The sequence below is a fragment of the Phasianus colchicus genome, chromosome 13 (assembly GCF_987193195.1).
Source record: "Phasianus colchicus chromosome 13, bPhaCol1.hap1.1, whole genome shotgun sequence".
In the NCBI taxonomy this organism is placed as follows: Eukaryota; Metazoa; Chordata; class Aves; order Galliformes; family Phasianidae; genus Phasianus; species Phasianus colchicus.
This window is the reverse complement of record NC_143448.1, coordinates 11,559,896-11,580,598: the sequence shown is the minus strand read 5'-3', so window position 1 is coordinate 11,580,598 and position 20,703 is coordinate 11,559,896. Positions and strand designations below refer to the sequence as shown.

General features: G+C 40.2%; 1 protein-coding gene and 1 long non-coding RNA gene across 2 annotated transcripts in view; one reads left to right on the top strand and one right to left on the bottom strand.

Annotated features, from left to right (window-relative positions):
* LOC149916157 (uncharacterized) overlaps window positions 1-20,703 on the top strand; it is a 65,278-nt gene that overhangs the window by 39,228 nt on the left and 5,347 nt on the right. The window lies entirely within an intron of this gene.
* RRAD (RRAD, Ras related glycolysis inhibitor and calcium channel regulator) lies at window positions 10,854-14,656 on the bottom strand. Its single transcript, XM_031615353.2, has 5 exons — window positions 14,501-14,656; window positions 14,045-14,411; window positions 13,857-13,930; window positions 13,173-13,377; window positions 10,854-11,746 (listed from the first exon to the last, which is right to left on the bottom strand). Exons 2-5 carry the CDS (start codon window positions 14,397-14,399, stop codon window positions 11,469-11,471), a joined length of 912 nt encoding a protein of 303 aa, XP_031471213.1. The 5' UTR covers window positions 14,400-14,411; window positions 14,501-14,656; the 3' UTR covers window positions 10,854-11,468.

The window sequence follows — 20,703 nt, the reverse complement described above, 5'->3', positions numbered from 1 at the left end:
GAAGAGGGGCATGTAAATACCCATTTTGAAAGACTTGAACAAAATGAACGTTGGTCAAAATGAAAACTCTATGGCTGTTCTTTATGTAATATGAGTTTAAGGCTTTAGTCTGTATTTGATAGCTAAAGTATTTGCAGAAATAGATGCATCTGTAAGTTACTATTAAAAAGAAGATTAATTGGCATCAAAATGCCATTTGACTTACTGCTGAAAAAAGTTCCACTACTATTTTCTGAGTTGCTTTTTAAAGAATGTCCAAAATATATCTATAAATACTTTTTAATATTAATTTTATACTCATTAAGGTGCACACAACTTGCATGCACTTGAGCAGCTGTACACTCCAAGCACACTTGTCACATTCCTAAATCTCCTTAGAAATGTTTGCTGAAATACTGCTCACTGAAAAGTAGTACAGTTGTACTTGGGCCATGTTGTATGCTCCTTAATTCAGAAAGTATCAAGTGAGGAACAGGATACTAAGACTGAAAATAAAGTTACAGCACCAGTTGCACAAACCTGGACTTTATCAGTATTGAATTTAAAGGTCCTACCTGGTGATGCAAAGCGCAGCAGCAATAAAATGGAAGTGCTCTGTTCAAAGTCAATTTAAGTACAGAGTAATGAGTTGCTGAAGCACCTATTAAATGGCAGATGGTGCTTATGGCTGGGATGGAGAATGACTGCATTTGTTACTCTAACAGAGGACAGTTACTGAAGTCAAAGAGGTTGTTAGGAATTAAGAGGTAAATTTAGCATCAATTTGTTTTGGTTGTGTGCTCCATGATAGGATTGAGCTGGAGCATAATACTTATGTTAAAAGGACTTTGGCTTAATTTTCTTTAATAATTACAATAACTTCTTCATAATGTCTTTGTGCCTAATAAGATCCCAAAATATATACTCCATGATGATAGATCATTGTGTCTGTGTGCTCACCTGACTTGGCTGAACGTTTGGGCTCAGCTGGCCCTTGCTGAGAGCTTATTTTGTTCAAAGAAATTGGATTTAAGAGTTGTCCCTGATCTTAACCCAGTCCTACACAGTGTCCTTGGTGCAGATCAGTCACTATTGTCTGGCTGCACTGAGGAGCTGCAGATTTGCCATTTCTTAGGATGGGTGGAAATGGAGTGAGAAAAGAGTTACATAATCCACAACTTAGAGTGTGCAATGCTCCCAGGCCTCCTTTCCATTGCACTTTGTTTTATCTACATGAGCAGACACATCTGTGAAATCGTCCAGTTAGATGGCGTTTGATGCTCTGCATAAAAAATTTTAAAAGGTAAAGACTTGGATTCCATATATTTCAGTCTGATCTCACAGCAACGTAAGTTTGATTAAATATGGTAACTCTTGATTTAGGTCATGAATCACCCACTTTCTTAAGAAGGTATCCAGTTTTAGTCACACGAGTAAGACAAACACTCATAGGAAGATGATGACTTACACACTCTAACTCAAGCATGCCTTTAGAAACTTAGGTTAACTAGATGTTTGAACATGTGGACTGAGATCATATCTAAGAATTTGTCTTGAGTATCTTTATGTTCAATAATAATCTAAAGATTTTTATTGAAAGGAACATTTCATATTTAAAATGGAGAATAGCTAAGATCACAGGTTCATGCTTAAAACTAAAATCTTATTTCACACAGAATCACACAGATTTCTTTAATATAATTTCCATAATTGAATACTATTAGATCTGATGATACCTCTGAGGGGAGGATTTATCAGTGAATTGGCTTAACTATTTCTTCCCCCAATGGCTTGAGCTGCATAAGCCACGTACACTCCTGGGCAAAGAGGTGGAATGAGTGAGCTGGAGGTCAGCATTCCAAATTCCCTGGCATATGCTTAATTTCCTAAATTAAAGTTGTTCTTTGAACTCCATAATGCTCTTCAGAAACACAAGCATGTAATTACACTCTTTGGTGCAGGAGCGTTCCTGTGGCAGGAGCGTAATGCATTTGCAGGACTCTGACCTGTGCTCTGTTTTTAATCAAATACAATGAAAGATTTTTCCACAGTGTTGTTGTTGTTGATTGCCTCCCAAATATAGAAACATAGTTTAGTCTGTAGTCATTTAAATATTCAAGATATTGGGAACAAAAATAATCAGGAGAGTGTTACTGCATTCATTTTAATTTCTCTGTCTGAATGCATCCATCTGTCAAAACAGTCTTGTGCAAAATGAACAAGAAGTAGAAGTTTGAATTCCTGTTATGCATAGCTTGTCAATTTTTGTAAAATCTACTTAATTTTTTTTGAAATATTTCCCTTTTTATGCCTCTTCAAGTTATGTCTTTAGACAAAGAAAATTAGTATCTTTGCTATGATCAGATCTAAGAGAAAACTCTTAGCAGCTTCAACACAATTAGCATTTAACCCATTGTATTTGTAAGCAGGGCTGGGCAGGACACCATTTTCCCACATGATTTTTGGAGGAATTCCTTTTTTGTTTCTTCTTATTTGTAGCCTCAGAACACTGTTTCCACACAGATGTATCTTCAGAGGTTTTTAATAACTCAACACGTAAGATGCTTAAGCCTTCCTCCTCTGAAAAAAGAAAAGAAAAAGAAGAGAAAAGAAGGGAAAAGGAGAGAAAAAAACCCTCATCCTTATAACCAAAGCTTGGCCATACAGGAGGAAGACGCAGTGCTGCTGTGCTGCAACTTCATGGAATCTTATATGGATCTAATAGGGACACTTCCCACAGTTACTGTCAGTCTTAATCTTCACAATTTCATGAACTAAGTTGTATGAAAATTAAGAAATATCTTTTACTTGGTCCTTTGGAATTTATGTAGTCTATATTTTAAACTTCCTGTAGTCTGAAAGCTATGTTCTTTTTCAGTGGAAGTGAAATTCCATCTTACTCATCCCAAAGGGTAGAGTGTTAAGCAAAATATCTGCTACTCTTCTGATCAAATTGCACAGTTTAGACTGATGTGTTAGAATTATATTCTTTTCTTTGGAAATCTGGTTCTTTGCACCATGCTGCTCAGTAAAACTTCTCTATCCATGTGACATTAATTGAGTTTAGTATTTTAGTGATTGTCTTCTTTAATTGGTGAACTGTAAGCACTAAGAACATTCCAAAACAGCAGAGTTGATGATTGCAATTGCCCTTGTTCCATGATCTATGGGATTTTTTTTTTGCTGTTATTTTGTTTCCTAAGTTAGGTAAAATAAATCATACTGGAGGAATTGCTTGGCTTTGCTTTTCATCTGTCTGGAGAACTATTCTATGCTTGTTCATCTTTTTGTCACAATGTGCCTGTTGGATGGAAATTGCCCTGCAATTATTTTGTTTTCAGAACCTATTTCTGCTTCTGCAAACATACCATACATTTTCATGAGATGACATAGATACACAATGCCAAATTCTATTTTTGTTTTCCCAGTATTATAACAAATACTGGGAAATTCCAACAAATTCCAAGCCAATAGCCTTTTAAATATTTATTCAATCTTATGGATCCAGTGTACCTTGCTGGCATTAAGCATGTGATTGTGTTTCCAAAAACAGGGCCTACATCTGCTAATTCCATAAAAAAGCAGCATTTGTCCTGTGCTCTCAATGGCAGTAATAAGTAATACTCTCTGTTGAAAAGAGAATGATAAAGCTGGGTACAATTAAATTCAAGGCATAATACAGAAAACTGCCTAAACTGGATCACTTCAGTAAACCAACTTCAGCAGGGCTTATTCCTTGAAAGAGATGGGATTTCTCTGGATTATGTTAGTACCAGTCGGTGTTTTAATTAAACCTCTGTCCTGCAATTGGGAAAGTAAGCTTTACAATCAGTAAATTAAAAATAGCCCTTTCTTTTTGGGGGAGGAGAAGTGAGGAGGTGATGCTTTGTGATGCAGGAAGTTTCCACTGAGCATGGAAGCAGCTCAAGACAAGTGTTGTTTCGTTCCTCCACTGTTTCCCCTCCCTCTCTGTGCTTTGTCCCCCCTCTGCATTTACCCTGGCTGTTGCAGCTGTAGAGAATGAGAACTGCAGGCAGCAGAGTGTGATCCAAAAGTCCAAAATGCAGCTCTTTTCTGGCCTGTGCATGATCTACATCCCTAGTTTCAGAAGACACTGAAGGAAAGTGAGAGACAATTTCATGAACGTTCCAGTCCAACCCTCTAATGAAAAGACCAAGCTGCAGATAGATGTCATTTGAACACTTTCCTTTTGGTTGGGTTCTTGATGTGACTTTTGTGAGTGCCAATGCAGGATCAGTCATGTGACATCCAAAGTAAAAAATCCTAAAAGCAAACTAAACAAAATCAAAATAAGTTTAGTTTCATAGATACAATTTTAACTGTGATTGTTGCCATTGAACATACCTCTTCCAGCATAAAAGTAGAAGTTTAGTGTGCACGAGCGCTTTCAAAACTGTTAAAAACAAATGTACAAACTTTTTGATGTTCAGTATTCAGGAGAATATTAAAAATGTTTGTCCAGTCAAGAATGGCCTGGATTCAATGCCCAGAATGCTAATTTGCCTTTACAGTATTCATGTACAAACTCCTGTCAAAATTTCTCTGTGGTTTGTTCCTTTGGGCTGAACATCTGCTCAACATCATACTCCTCATATGAGAACTGTATTAGCAGATGTTTAAGCACAGTCTTTCAACAAGAAATGAAAAAGCTCTAAAGCAATTGAAAAAATGATTTCTACAGCACTCACTTTAAAGGCTGGAGAAATCCTTACCTGTGTTGATGGGAAGGCCAGGTGAGAGCACTGTGAGTTTAAGGGGTCACAGTCCAAGCCAACAGAAAAGAGGCAGAAATTCAACCAGCTCTCAATTTCTCTGATTTCTCCATCTTGCTCTTGAAGGGAAGAACATTACTTTGGGAGCAAAATAATAAAGACGTGCTAATTAATTACCTTGTAATTAAAATTGAGCCAATTACTAGTAAAATCAAGTTCTGTAGCAATTATCTAACAATTTAATTTACAAGTCATTTTATGAAGGCTGAGTATAAAATTAATTAGAAAGATCTTAATGCCTTTTAGTTTTGAACATAGTTTTAGAATAAAAGATGTGCTGCTGCCTAGAACCCTTGAGACCTGTCTAAGAAGAACTGCATGTTCTGCTAATGATTCTGCTATTGAATCTGAGCCTATAGAAGGTACACTGATGTGTGCTTGCACCCTTAGTCTTTGTTCTTGAGGATCTGGCTATTCAAAGTTCTGCTCTGCTACTTGAATAGCTCCACTTTTGTATAAAGTTAAGCAGACAGGCATGGATACTTCAGCTCTCTGATATCTTGAAAAACAGAAAGTGAATAAAAGACAGATCTGCAGTCTGTCTGCTGCTTATTTTTGTACTTTGTTCACTTTTCTGCTACAGCTTTGATTTTCAGTGTTATCTTTTGAATTACTTTTTAAGAGAAAAAAAAACAGTTCTGCAGGTAATGGTTGCATATAAATGCATTGGTTGTGCATTTATGGTGAACATATGAACTCAGTGCCTTTACTTGTGTTACAAGCAAAAACTTATATTGGTAACAATAAAAATGTAGCCTAGTATTGTAGTTTCTGGTTTGTCTACTTTGCAATTTATTATGGGCAGTGACTTTAGATGTGTTGCAGGGTGTCAAGAGAAACACAGAAAATACTTATTATTGATAAAGTTTGATGAGTTCTGATTTCTTTTTTTTATAATTAGGTTATGCACTGTCAGCTGTAAACCCTGCATAGAAATGCTAATTTGTTGAATAAAATGCTTTCATTACTGTTTTTAAAAATCTAGAAAACCTTTCTACTGCCCATAACTTTCATCATCTTACTTTCTTTCAGATTTTTAAGAATATTTTCTATGTGGGTCCAAGCAGAAAGGATAGAAATCTAAGAATTCTAGTAATTGTTAGAGGGCAGAAGAGCACACACAACAACATAGCCTCTGAGATTTCCATTGGGAAAATGACCATAGGCTAAAAATGAAAGGTGGCTCTCAGATTGCATAAGTTGGTTTTTTTGTTTGTTTATTTGTTTATTTCCCCACAAATAGATTAGTTAAAAACCTTTCATTCTTTTTTGCCTTGCAAATGCAGTAGTACCCCTGACATTCAAGGAGAGAGTAATTTAATTTATTTAATTTGCTATGCTGTCTTAATCAGGGACTTACTGCAGCAAAATCTGACATTTTTATCTAGACCGTATTATGTAAAGTAATGAGCTGGGGGACCAGGTTCATGTTACAGCTGTTGACAGCTGATGCTTTTCAGTAAGTCATGCAGCAGCAGACGTTCCCAGCATTCTGCTGAGCCACTGCTGCAAGGGTGACAATGTGTAACAGTGGAGGTTGGAAAGATAAAACTGAAGTTGACATGAAAAGTGTGTGACAAAGGAGCCCTATAACTGGGGTACCTCTAACTGGAAAATCTGTGAGAAAGCTGTTCAGCTTTGGCTGATATCCAACAAGAGTTAGCTTATTCTTTTTATTGAAGATGAAGTGGATGAACACTTCTCAAAATTTCCAGTGGAAGGCTCATAGTGAACAGGAACCATTGCAAGTTTGCATGATTTTAAAATTTACTGTATATTCTAGTTCAGTTTAGATCTATATCTACTGTTTTGTGCTTTTTGTGCCCTTGAAATGCAAGGCTAATAAACAGGGCATGATCTCTTGCAGGTACCTTTGCAGTGTAAAATGCAATAAGTTGTTGTTGCCCAATACCTGTGATAACGTGATAGCTGCAATTAGAAACACAGAGATTGTTCTTGTTGTGCGGCCCTGAATCAATAAATGGTGTTGACTTTATAGTGAGTTCAGCAAGCTATGTTGAAGCCAAGAAACATGCAGCAAAGTGAAGCAGTGTCAGCATTAGTTATGTCCAGTGCTATTTGCAGCTTTTCTAGATCATCACTTCACTTAGAAACTTATGGGAATACAGCCCAGAGCACAGGAGTTATGTGCTCATTGTGACCTAGCCAGCTTAATTAACATGGCTGCATTTCCTACAGCACAGAGCTCCTGAAAGCACTCTGTTAAGCATAATGTGTTACAATAATCCATTTTAGGGTGACAACAATTTCTATTCTTCTGCCAAGATGTCTACTGAATTGAAAATCGTCATTCCTAAGGCAGGGGTCACAGTGGCACTGCAAGCCATACAAAAGCATAATTATTTATGCTAGTGTCATGAGGCTGATGAAAGTAGAACTTACTGCCAAAAAGCTTTTTACAGGTTGTCTGTACTATTCTGAGTAGGAGCAACTTTTGATTCTGCACTGGCTCTCCAAATCCTGCCCTTTCTTCAGCCCTTGTTTTGGGCCTTTGAGAAGTTTATTTTAAGAGGACAAGAAAATTCATATCTTCAAATGGATTCTGTTGATTTCTGTCTCTGAATTTATTTTAGTTCAGACTGATATCTTCTTCAGGTCCTGTGATAAATCTTGGAAATAATAGAAAAAAACTCAGTAAGGCCCTATTGGTTTCCAGTGATTCATTCAAAGAACATATTTAAAAATCAGGAAATAAAAAAAAGAGAACAAGAGAGCAAGGGGAGTCTTTGGAACACATATTGCCCATTTTACCTGGTTGCCAGGGCATTTTCATGATAGATAAATAATAGCAAGGTAATTGTTGGTGAAGAACTTGATGTTAAAGTAAATTCCTTAGCCTGATTTCTACTTGCTAGTGCTGCAATTCATAGTACAATTTTAAATTAACTATGGTGTTCCCATTTGGGTTCTGAACAGCGGGTTAGAATTGAATGATATTATGAATTTAAATGATATGCACTTCTCTTTTTATCTCTTACTTCTCTATTCAACATCCATGCCATAGAGCACAAAGACAGCTGATGTCCTGCTTTGTCTACACCCCTTGCATACACGCTGTCCTATTGTGGGACAGCACCTGGCAAGCCCTGAGCATAGGGAACCTGACCCCGTCACACACCGTCTCCTCGCCACGCCTACTACAGTTATGCAACATTACTATGTAGATCCTGGCCTGGTTTTGTAGGTCTATTTTGAGAAAATACATCTGAATAAAACTACATTTTTGGTGATGCTATGTCTTCCCCCAGCAGTTTACATTCCGTCTCTATTTATATGACTCAGTTTTACACTTTGTGTTTTTGGCAGATGGAGGAATGATTTTCTTCACTTTTTTTATATGGTGAAGAGTTTTGCAGAAGCTATTTTAGAAATATCAGGCAGAGGAGTCTTTGATTTGTTTACCTAATGTATGCATCACATATAAAAGGCAACGTCCTTCCACTGCAGATGATAATAATTAGAGTTGTTCCAAATGGATTTATGCCAACACAAAATCCTCTATCACGATCAGCTGTAACAGGAACCTCAGCTGGCAGAAGCAGTGAAAGCAATAAAGATTAAATGACTGTGTGAACGGTTCCTCCAAATTAAAATGATGTACAGTGACAAAAAAATAAGAGAACTCACACCAGTGTTACCTCTGACACTTTTTTCTGTTCTGGTAATAATGAAAGAAAATGCTGTTGTCTGGAACTCCCGGTATGTTTCACCTGATACAGATTCACTCCCATTAATGATTAGAATCTGAGTATCCATCTCAAATTACAAAAGCCCACAGGTGACTGTCAAATGCCTGAAGATAGGAAAAACCTTTTGAAAAATGTTGATTTTTGGAGGCATCTGGCAGTAAGATGCCAGTTGCTGTTTGCATATATACTTTCAAAAAATCCCCTTGGAAATTGCATTAAATTATATGCTAGAAATTATTATTGTTCAGGGTAGAAAGTCTTCCATGAGCTACAAAAACTCTGCAAAATAATATTCATAGCAATGCTTCCATAGTACGGAATATGATATTGTTCTAGAGCAGGTTATTATCAAAGCTGTAATAACATCAAAACGTCCCAATATTCATGAACTATTGCTGAATTGTGCAAAAAAAAACTTGTAAAAACAAACAAATGAGAAAAAACAATGCAATGAGGATTTGGAAAGTATTTTATTGTATAATGTTAACTGTTTGAATACAGTACAGATGAGCCTATGTTTCTTTAGATGATTCACAGTTTATTGTCTCACAGTGGCCTATATGACACAATTCTAAAATACAAATTCTTTCCCACAGTTTATATGAACCTCTAGAAATGTACTAAACAGGAATTGTTTTTATGCTTTAGAGTTGTCCAAACATAATCTTTTGAATTCACAAACACAAGAAGAATTCTGATTTGTAGGTCAGAGTATGCAAAAAAGCACAGCTGTTAACCATGACCTTGGGGAGGCTTTGTAGCTGGTTGTGTCACAACATCTTTGTAACATGTTGCACTTTGTGAAAAGACATGGCTCGATCTCTGGATTTCTATTACATTCCTTGTATTCATTACTGACAGAATTAAATCTTGAAAGTCAATCCAGATGAAGTGCCAATTCTCTCCCAGTCATTCTGAAAACATAGAACAACCAAAAGGCAAAAGCTTTGCAAACACACAGGGAGCTACAGAAGTTTTGTTAACAGCTTTAATATAAGCATAAATAGGTATGTGCCAGATTTATCGGTTTGGATTCTTCTGCAGCAAGGTTTTCATGACTCGGGCATTTTCTTTGGTGTTGAAAGATAAAAGCTTCAGTGTAAGTAGACATCTGATGCCATGCTCTTGACTGTGGTTAGACATTCCAGGGATAATAGTGTGCTAGAAAGCAAGGCTAGTGAAAAAAGGCCAAATCCAAATAAGAAGTATCTTCAGGTAAATGTAAGCTCTGGCTGCAGGGCAGAATCACTTGCTTTGGACCTTGCTCAGGTCACAAAGCAAACACCTCTCTTCACAAGAAAACTAATGTGACCTGTTAGCAGCAACATATACTGAAGCCAACAGCTAGCTGCCCCAGCAACACATCAGGAGGCTAAGCCCTTGCAGAGTTGTTTGTTCAAGCTCAGGGAAGCTCACAGTGAGGAGTAACAGCTGATGCTATTTGTCTGCTGCATTGGAAGGGCTAGCCTCTGTAAGATCATGCAAAGAACCGCCAGTCAGCGGAACAATCTCTTTAAATAGCTAGACTCAGCTAAGGGGAGGGGAAAGAGGGGAGACTTGTGTTTTATTGACTGTGAGAACTGAGCTTATGGAAGAATTTAAAGATAATGTATCCTTTATAGAGGAATTTATAAAGCATATGCAGTCAGCCTGATTTATTTGCTGAGGCGTGACTGATTTTTAAATTAATGAATAGCAAATAGGTAAAAGTCATGGTAACACATTAATTATAACACAGGACTTGAAAACTGCAGGCCACAGTAGCCCACAGATGGAATCTTTCAGAACTCTTTCAGACAGTCTTGCCAGGCTTCTTTGAAATTCCCAAAGCCACTGAAAGGTATTTACAGGCTTGAGAGTAGATGGGAAAATTATATTGCTTCCAAAAAAGGAAAACAAAGAAATGAGAAACGAGATACAAACAACAAGCAACAAAAATCCGCATTTTCTCATTGGCTGTCATACCAGGCCTTCAACCCTGGAGAGATGTAAGAAGCTGAACATTACAGGTTTCAATTCACCAGCATGGACAAAAGCCTAACAAACTAAACATATTATTTAGAGGTCTGTTTCTGCTAAAGCTGACAAGAGAACCAGGTTGAAGATGAGCCATAACATCAAGATACGCCTTTCCAATACCAACTGCTGTAATAAGGTATTCATAAGAGCAGGAATTCCTTAAAAGAACTGTATGCTGAAGAACAGGACAGAGTATTCCTGATTCATTTCATTCCAGAACAGCAATATACATATCTGCATAGATCACTTGAAGTCTGTAATTAATGTTTTATACAGTGAAAAAGAGATCAGTATAAAAATACTGCTCTGTCATTCTTTATCCATACTGTGAAAAAAGCACAGTTTATTATAACAGGAAATAATACTTTATTATAAAATCTGCATGTAAACAAGTAACAAATTAATTGAATAACAGGTAATGGAAGTGCAAATTAACTTCATAAAATGATATCTGTTCCATATTCAACTATACATATATATATTTATAAATGTTTTCCTTTCATTCTAATGTGGTTCTACTTCCTCCCACCCCACATTTAAATTTAAAAAGATTTATCATTGCTTACTTTATACTAAAAAGAGTGTACGAGCCTGCGTACGAGTTTAAGTTTTGCTCTGCAAATGAGGCAAGTCTGTGGTGATACTTATCATCCTTTCTTATCTTTGCATCTCTGGTATCCACAGGACAAGAGGATGTATGTAACATATATACATAGTGAAAATGTGGGCGTATCAAGCCACTTAATTAAAGTTAGTTCATTTACTTGTATACATTGAAACAAACCATTCATCAATGAAGCCAACATTGTAAGGTAACTTCCAGACTTGCTTGTGCACCTTAAGGCATTAATGAGAGTCTCAATTGATAAGTCATTGTTTTATCACCATGAGGATCATCCACATATTTCTCAACAGCCAAATGCTTGTTCACCTCCAACATGGCAACATCTGACATTGCTGGAAGCTTCTAAAGCACAGATAAGTCATGGCAAGACTTAGATTTTGCTTTGAAAGCCATCTTCTTGTTATTCTTTGCCACAATTCTCCCAAGAAATCGCTTTGCCTTTTTGCCAATGCTTTCTCTTCTTTTTGTGTTGGCCATTCTCCTAGCGTTGTCTTCTTTACTGTCTTTGCGAAGCCTGATTTGCCGAACAATACCTTCAAACAGGTCCTTGACATTATGATGAAGAGCAGCTGAGGTCTCAATGAACTTGCAGTCAAACACAACAGCACAGGCCCGTCCCTCTGTATGGAAAGCAAAGAAAGGAGATGAGTGGAGACTGACATTTTCTCTTTACATATTCTAGCAGGAAAAAAAAATGGGTTAGCTTAAAAAGAAAGGAAAGTGTCTTCAATACCAAAGAGCTTTATTACACAACAGCAAATTATAATATTTGCAGTCATGGTTTTGTCCCCTTACTTTTCACTCTTTTCACTTTTCTGTGGTGTGTTCAGAAGTCTCACTTGACCAGCAGTGCCGACTGTAAGGCAAAAATAGCCCTATAGGTAGACCATTCCAGTATCATTTAAGATCTCTAGCTGATTTAAGGGAGGGACTTGATGCATGCTTGCTGTTTGATAGGAAAGATTGTGAGGTATAGAAAGAAAAGCTAGTTATTGCTTCTTTTGGAAGTTATTGAGCAATCACACACCTCAGCCTAGCTGTAAGAAGTGAGAGTCTTCCACATCAGGCACAGATAAAGCTGATGCAGGTCAAAAAGTCAGGTCAGTATATAGGTGACAGCAGAGATCATAATGTTGCCTACTAATGGATCTGATTAGGTCTGCATTCAAAATAGACATTGCTGTGTCCCCAGTGTTCCAGAGGTAAACATGTAGCTAGCCCTGGAACATTGCTGCTTAGCAAATTTCCATGTCCACCTTGTGGCCAATAATGACAAAGCTGCCAGCATGAGTAAAACAATGTCACTTCTAGGACAGGTGAACTATGCACTGCCACCAGCCTGCAAGGAATGAGAATCTCGTGATGAACTCCAATCAATTCCCTGTGCAGCCATTTAACACAAGAAGTATGCCAGAACCAGACAGCAAGAAATGGTTCTTCAGCATCAAGACCAGTATGCTTACTAGTGGAAGGAAAAACAAATTTAAAATACATGAAATCAATACTTGGCAATTGTTACTGTACTCAGTTGCTGAAACGCACAATGGAACAGAAAATTCTCACTGACCACAGATGTAGATGACATACAAAAGCCTGTGTGAACCTAGTCTCTCCACCTCACCTCAAACGTTATGGAATCACTTCTAGAGGAAAGGGCTGTATTGTTACTGTGGGATCACCATCATCAAAGACTGCCTGGGTTCTATGACGTGGCACTCCTGTCCCTTAAGAAGGCTATCAAATCCTGAGACTAGCAACTGCTACACTGCACATTACATGCAGTAAAACTGCAGCTTCAGCCCTGTAGCTCTGAAGCTGCATGTCTCCTGTACTGCAGTTCAGAGCCCAGCTCTATGTATGAGTCTTTCCTTTCTGTTTTCCGTGATGCAGAGTCCCCATTGTGAACCAGCTGGCTTGATTTCTCTGGTGTGCCTCCAGTCGTACATTTTTCTACACCAAACCCGGACCATCACTGTTGATCACAATCCTCTGCTACCTTTGCTACTAATAATTTAGACATTCTTGTATAAATGAATAGTATCTTACCATCAACTGAGACTTCCCGAGACCTGACCAGGTCACTCTTATTGCCCACAAGAATAATAGGAATGTCTTCTGTTTGTCTTGCTCTTCTCAGCTGGATCCTTAGTTCGGAGGCTTTTTCAAAACTAACTTTGTCTGTCACTGAATAGACAATGATGTAGGCGTCTCCCATCTTCATACAGTGGTTCTGAAGCCATTGGCTGTCATCCTAAAACAAAATGAGGCAAATAGATTTACTGCATTGAAAAAGATATTCAACACAGTCTAGTTAATGATTTAAGTATTGTAAACACCTGAGAGATATTTTTGTTAGCTTTATCTATTTACAGATAGCAAAAGTAAACCAGCCCACAAGAAGTTTTCTAAAATCTTCTAGTTTCTAGAAATAATACCAGGTCTGCACCGATCGGATCGTCAGTGTCTAATTTTACAGGAATTCCCCAGGGCTGCCAATGTAAGCTTTATTCAAAGCACTGAGGGATTCGCAGCCCAAGCCGAGCCAGGCTTCTGAACTACTTGTCCAGCTACAAGAAAATGATTGCAAGGGAGAATGAAGGCAGCATGATTTCCTTTCAGTGCTACCCATCTGACAATAAATAGCCAGACAGAGTTGTTCCATTGCTACACATTTTTGGAGCAAACTGCCGACCGCTCCATAAAGAAAAAGCATCTTCGAGCTGCAAGTACCTGTTCCCAGATATCGAACACCACGAGAGACGCTTCTTCTCCATCGACCACAATCGATCTGTCGTACGTGTTTCCTGGAGGGAAGACAGTGTTCGTTAAAGCGCCGTCACCCCACACCCGGACGCCCGGACGCCCGCCGCGCCCCGTGCCGCTCCTGCCTGGGAGCCTCGCACCGCCCGCGCCCTCACCGGCTTCCTCCGCCTCCGCGCCGTCCTCTACGCCGCCGAAGATGCGGGCCAGGCTGGTCTTGCCGACGCCGTGTTCGCCCAGCAGGATCACCTTGTAGAGGCTGCCATCCGAGTCGCTGCCCGAGGAGATGACGGAGTCGGAGGAGTCGGAGGCCCAGCTCTCCCGGTGCGCCTCGCCGGGGCTGTACGAGGTGCAGCGCACCAAGCCCGACAGCTCGTCCTGCGGCAGGGCGGCCCGCAGGTCCCGCTCGTCCACCGGCATGCTGCGCCGGTGCAGGTGCTGGTGTGCGGAGAACGGCATGCTGCCGCGCCGCTTGTCCAGGTAGCGCAGCTTGTCGCCGCGGTTCAGAGTCATGGGGACGCCGGGCTGCGAACGCGGAGGAGAGAAGAGCCGTCAGAGCCCCGCGCTCCGGTCCCGTGCCGCCGGGGAGCGCCGCCGGATCCCGCCCGCCTTACCTCGCCGCTCGGAGGGAGGCCAGGAGGGATTCCCCGCGAATGCTGCTGCCGTCGCCGCCTCGCCTCTATTTATGGCTGTGCCTCCCGGCCCTCCCCGCCGTGACGCGCGCCGCGCGGCTGCCTGCCAGCGCCCGTGGGTTGCCGCGTCCGCCCACGGAGCCTCAGCGCGCAGCGAAGCGGCACGGCGCGGCGGGGGCGGGGAGCCCGTCGCGGGGAGCCCCGGCGGGGGCCGTCCCCCCCCCCCGCGTCCCTTCCTCCCCTCCGGAAGAGCCGCCGGTGCCCTCCGCGACGGAAGGGAAGGGAACCCCGCGTCGGTGGGGAACCCCGGTTGTGCCCGGCCCCGCCCGGGCTTTGCTTTCCCGAGGCTGAGCCGAGGGGAAACTGAACACCGTGCTGGCGGTGTACGCGGGCAGGTTTCCTCAGCTCGTTGTGCCCTATGCCTTGGCTCAGGAGCCGTATTGTCTACAATATTGTTAGGAAGAACGTTTGCAAGCGTGCAAAATTTGCATCGCTTCGTGCTTGGATTACTTAATGTTCAGGAGAGGGTGAGGGGAAAAGCCCCCTTGCTAGATCCTGTGATGGCACGACACAAACGCTTGCTGCATGCCGCGTTAACGGTTTCAGAGGCCGATTTAAAACATAAAGGTCAAATTCTTCCCTTGATTTCACCTGAGCAGCAAAAGTGAGGTTATGAAGGTTTTATCTTAAGTAGCACAGTCATTACCGTGTGATCAAGTGAGGAAAGGGCCGAGCAGATAGCTACGCTGGCTTGCTGAATGGCTCACCGCGGCACCGTGCACACAGTTTATTGTTTTCTTAGCAACCGCGACGCGGTGGACATCTTACAGCCAAAATAGCCCTGGCTCCAGCTCCCAGAAGATTACAGCCTGGTCAGTGCGGGAAAATCCCTGTGACTTTGTGTAGGGACCTTTGCCATCAGATTAGTAAATGCTTAAGGTAATAAATCAGCAGCTGAAACAAGGTTAAAGAAGGCAAGGAGATAGGGAGGTGATGGAAAGTAATAAATGGACATAGAGAATCAGGTAAAGGAAAGAAGGTCTCTGGGGCTGGGCTGCACAGTTGCATGGACACCAAATACTGCACAACAACTGAGAAACATCTTTTCCTTATAACGTTCACTTTGTGAGGCTACTTAACTGCGACAAGAGAAAAACATAAATGCTCTAAAAGATCTGGCTGCAGGGAATAGATTTTTTTTTTCCTATGAAAACGAGCGAAAGTTTTGTTATTTTCAGGAGCTAATTATAACTCCAGTCCATGCTCTTGAGATGGCTTTGACCCCTTTGCCCTGATAACTGCAGTTTAAAGTGTTAATGTGGCAGTTAAAGATCACGGAGTGCTTGCAGCACTCCTCTGCCTGTCCCTCAGAATAGCACCGAAATAGCCGTGTCAGTTCCAATCGTCGGTCTGGTTGTTAGAAGTGGTGAGTGCTTCAGTGAAATGAACAGAACGCATTGCCGTGGTTTACATTTTAAATCATATTTAAACAAATTAGCAATAGTATTTGAAATGCACGTTGGTTACTTAATTTGGATAATCTGAAATCTACCAAACCACCTCGATTAATCTGTGTTTTAATGCAGCCAAGTGGGTAAATATACTTCCAGAAATGTTTTTTCTTCAGTTAACTTTAGAACATTGAATATTCCTGCCTAAAATTCTCACCTGGAAATACTCTGAGTGGGACCAGCCCGTCCTGCTGGCTTCACTGTGTGTAGGGTCAAATTTTAGAAGTGTAAGAAGGAAAATCTGGGGAGCATCAGAACTAAAGATATTGTGCTGCTTCTATGGCATGTGTAGCATTACTGATCGAAACCGAGCTAAAAAATGAGAGTCATTTTTTATTCCAGCTCTTTTGCTGATGAACATCATGAATGTTTTAATGATGTAAATGCAAGATAGAGCCCTCACAACCAAAACTAAAACTAAAAAAAAACCACAACCAAAACAACAGCAACAACAAAAAGAACAAGAAAGGCATATAAAAATGCTAAATAATGACTTTAAGAGAACAGCATTTCAGCAGGAAGAGAGTCTGAAAATAGAAAATACCTTACAAAAATTCAGGACCACGTGGCAAATGTTTTGTTTTGTACCAGCAGCCAGGTACAAGGAATGAATTAATGGTTACAGAATACCATCACAGTTACAGGATACTACTGGAATATGGCACTGGGTTCTGTGAATCATCCTTCAGCAGAAAGTGAGATGGCCTTGGATTAGGTCCCTGAGGCTTCACTTATTCCTAGAGGGATGACTGCAAGTCATCTGGAAGAGTGCAGTGCCAAGGCGGTTAGGGCTGTTCTCACTGTGTAGAACCAGAGAGGGAGGGATCACAGGGGTCACGTAGCTGCTTTATCTCCCTTGATCCTAATAGATCCAGCTATTTTGTGAAGTTGGAAGGAATTAACAGATAATTCAGGTTCATCACTTGAGACATATAACGTGCTCCTTCACACAGCATGAAATTCTGTTTGTTATTCGCTATTGCTATGTATACATATTCCTGCATACGTTACTGCAGCACGTAGTGATTTTGGTGGGATGCATCTGAGACCACAGAGACCCAAGAAGCTGATTTACATTTCTTTGAAGGACTTTCAGACCCTGTCCTTTCCCACCTGCCCCCATTTCCACTAACACAAGATTCTACTTTTAACAAATAGTAACTGTAATTTATTTTTATGTAAAAGAAATTTTAATGTCTTGTTTTTTCTATTCTTATTTTCCATTGAACTAGCTGCTACTGGCCTAAGGTTTGTTTTAATTAAAGAGGGCTTCTGTCACATATTGTACTTCATACATTTAGTAAGCCTAGTGCTCATTATATATTGAAATGGAAATAGGAAATTTTATAATTTCTTTCAGTTTTACATAGAGCCAGGCCTGAAGTCTATCAGTGCTGAAGATAAGGGTCTGCTCCAGCCTGCATGGCAGATTGGAAGTACTACTAATTGAGGTTATCACTATAGCAGTGCTACCATCTGTGGTTCTCGAGTCCCATGTGGCTCTTGAGCAGTTCAGTGTTTATTCCCTGCAGCAGCCATATCAGAGCTGCACTCAGGGATCACTGTCTATCCAGGTCCTCACTGCGTGTGAGGAGGGAATAAGTTTTAATTGAAGCAACAAGCAAATTCTGCTGAGGCCAGAAGCACTGGGTTGTCCTTGGTGCCAGGTACCCAGTTTAATTCCATTCTAATTATCAGGGTGTTGTGGGATCCTGGAGGAATCATTGGAGTCTCCCATTTTTGAATCAATCCAAAATGTTCACTTTGTATGGTAAGCTCTCTAAAAATGGATAACATTTTGCTTCATTTAGTTTCACTTCATCCTTGTACAATTTTCATTTTGATTATTTCAATCGCCCTTGATTTAAGGTGTCTTTTCTTTGGAGTTTACTGTTGTTAACTGTCCAGTCTCTTTGTATCCCTCTCCCTCACCTCTCCTCTTTCCTTTCTCCTCATTCTTTCTTCTTCTTCCTCTCCTTTTTTTTTCCTATTCATTCTCTAGCTTTTGAGAAGCATCAGCGTTCCTTTTTAGTGCACTCTCTTGGCCTCAGTACTTTTCGTCATATGGAAGAAGTAAAACATGCAGTATGATCCTGTTGTTCCAATTATTTATTACTGTGATGATAATGCTTGTGCTTGGAGTTTCTTTTTGCTATACTAGGTGCAAAGTGCGTTTTGTGGTTTCAATGACAAGCACAAACTTTGCAGAGGGTGCAGTTGTAACTAAGAACATATAAATTGATATCTATCCCCTTTTCCTTCAGATTTTCATGTGGAAAAGCAGAATTTTGGAGCAAGAATAAACTGTGATTCTACCTCATCTGTGTTTATTCAAGGTTAAATGCCATATTATAAACTGCATTTATAATTTTTACATCAAATGATTATTACCACTGAATTCTAGTTTTTGTTTTAGTTGTTGTCTTACACTGGAATTGTTTCCCCTTTGGTTATAAATAATAGAAGTATTCTGAACAGCCCAAAGACTGGATAAGCAGAGTGAGGCTTGGGAAAGCCAAAGCTTGGCTCTATGCTGGAAGTTATGTGTTTCTCCTCTTCTTACTTTTCAAGTCATCTGCACTGCCTCAAGTCTAATTAATCAGCCATTATGTGGGTGAAGTTATTTCTACACAAACTGCAGAGATATCCACAAAGGTCTGTTCTTGCCAAGTTACAGGAAGCATTACTCCTGCAGAAGCCTGAGTCTGGCTACCTCCCAAGTACCTAGACTAAAAAAGAAATAGCAGCTGTTATTATTATTTTAATTACAGAACTGAGAGACTCAGGCCAGTAGGAGAAGAGACAGAAGCAGTGGTAGGAAATGTGGTTTGTATTTTTTTTTTTTTTAACATAAGCAAGATACAGAATCACAGAATCATGAATGGCCAGGGTTGGAAGGGACCTCAAGGATCACGAATCTCCAACCCCCCTGCCACATGCAGGGCCACCAACCTCCACATTTAATACCAGACCAGGCTGCCCAGGGCCCCAATCAATCTTGCCTTGAACACCTCCAGGGAAGATAAAAACAACTACAGGGAAATGAAGAAAAACTTTTTCCTTATCCTACTTGTACAATAGTGCACACATGGCCTAATTTTTTTCTCTGCACATCCCTGTGATTTTACACTCACAAGTATTGTGTGCTGAACAGATACGCATAAGTGGTTCTGTTTGTGTTGTATGTACATAAGCATTAGGTCTTTCATGTAGCATATGTTATATTGCATTACCTTGCAGTTAATCTGTAGTGGTGCAAAAGTAGACTGCAGTTTGAACTGTACAGATGGTTGTATCAACAGGGGAGCTTTCAGTCTTAGCACTGATTCCTTTGTCTGCAAGCTCAATGAATGCTGCATCTGTACTGACCCTGCATTTACACATTCCCAAGGCAGGGCCTTCCCTTTGGCCAAGGAGCCGTGCTTATCCTCATAATTACTCTTGCATTTAACATAGCTAATGTTTTTTAGTGGGTAGAGATAGCCATGTGCGGGGGTTACAACAGTGAGCTGTGAGAAATGCAAGCTTTGGTGTCAATAGAAATCAACATAGCATAGAGAACTTGTAGTGGCAGGGGAAAAACACAAAGAGAAACCTAAATAAACCCAGTTATTATATCTATAAAATTAATCCCAACTTGGTTCCTGTAGCAGAAATGCTGAGTCACAGCTTGAAGCAGTGATTGAGCACCTGGTAGGAAGGCAGAGCCAACCCAGGGAAGCTCAGTGCATGCAGTGCACCTGAGTGACTGGAAGGGATGGAGCCAGGATGCACCCTTTCCCAGCCCTCATTTAAGGATTGGCAGTGGAGGTGAGGGTTTCTTGCTGGAGATCCCTGCCTATCTGAGGCCTTTTGAAGGTATGCAGATTTTTTTCTTTGTTTCTGAGCCTATAGCTGAGGAAGTCCTTACTTGCTGCAGCCTAGGACTTTGCTGTTCTGCTGCCATTGCTGAGCTTTCTGTCCTGTTATAGTTTCTTTCACAGTTTCCTTCCAGCTCCAGACCAGAAATTCTAAAGCTCACCCATCAGCACTACAAAAAAAATATGATATTGTTTGTATTTTTAAATATAGAAGCATAGAATGGATAACCTTTAAATCTGTTGCTTTTAAAGTAAATACTTCTGTCTTTCTTAAATGAAAGAGTGTAAAAAATAATTTGGGATAGGACTGATCAGAAATGTGCTTTGTCTCCCTGCTATTCTGAATTTCTCACTACTCTGAGTAATCTCAAAAACTTCCAGTACCATATAATCCTCATGACAGCTGAGCCAGGTGAATCACTCTTCTGAAAAGAAAGAAGTTGCACAAGTGGTGTATCTAATTTCATTTTTCCCTGTACAGTTCATAGCCGCTTTTTGACAAAGTGCACCACAGTACCAACAAACTATCCTGTTACAATATACTGGGGAAGAGATGGACTGTCCGTCTGTGACTGGAATGCTAAATATCTTGTTACAATTCATGTGGGATGTATACTCCTTAGTGTGGATTTCAGAGGCCCCTTTCACAAAATATCTAGAAGTCTAATACTGTGAAAAAGCTTCTGAATTTACACATTGCAACAGAAGCTGGTTTTAAGAGTGTGCAAAGTAAATGGCTGGTTGTCCTACTGAGAGGTACGTAGTGGCGAGGAAGCAATTTGCAATGTAAGATTTATCATTTACCAGCAGTAGC

What these genes read in the sequence shown, in the direction of transcription:
- RRAD (XM_031615353.2), bottom strand. Translation starts at nt 14,399, where the DNA reads ATGACTCTGAACCGCGGCGACAAGCTGCGCTACCTGGACAAGCGGCGC. An exon ending in CGCGGAGGCGGAGGAAGCCG is followed by an intron (nt 13,931 to 14,044) that starts GTGAGGGCGCGG and finishes TCTTCCCTCCAG; the next exon opens with GAAACACGTACGACAGATCG. An exon ending in TCGGGAAGTCTCAGTTGATG is followed by an intron (nt 11,747 to 13,172) that starts GTAAGATACTAT and finishes CTTTCCATACAG; the next exon opens with AGGGACGGGCCTGTGCTGTT.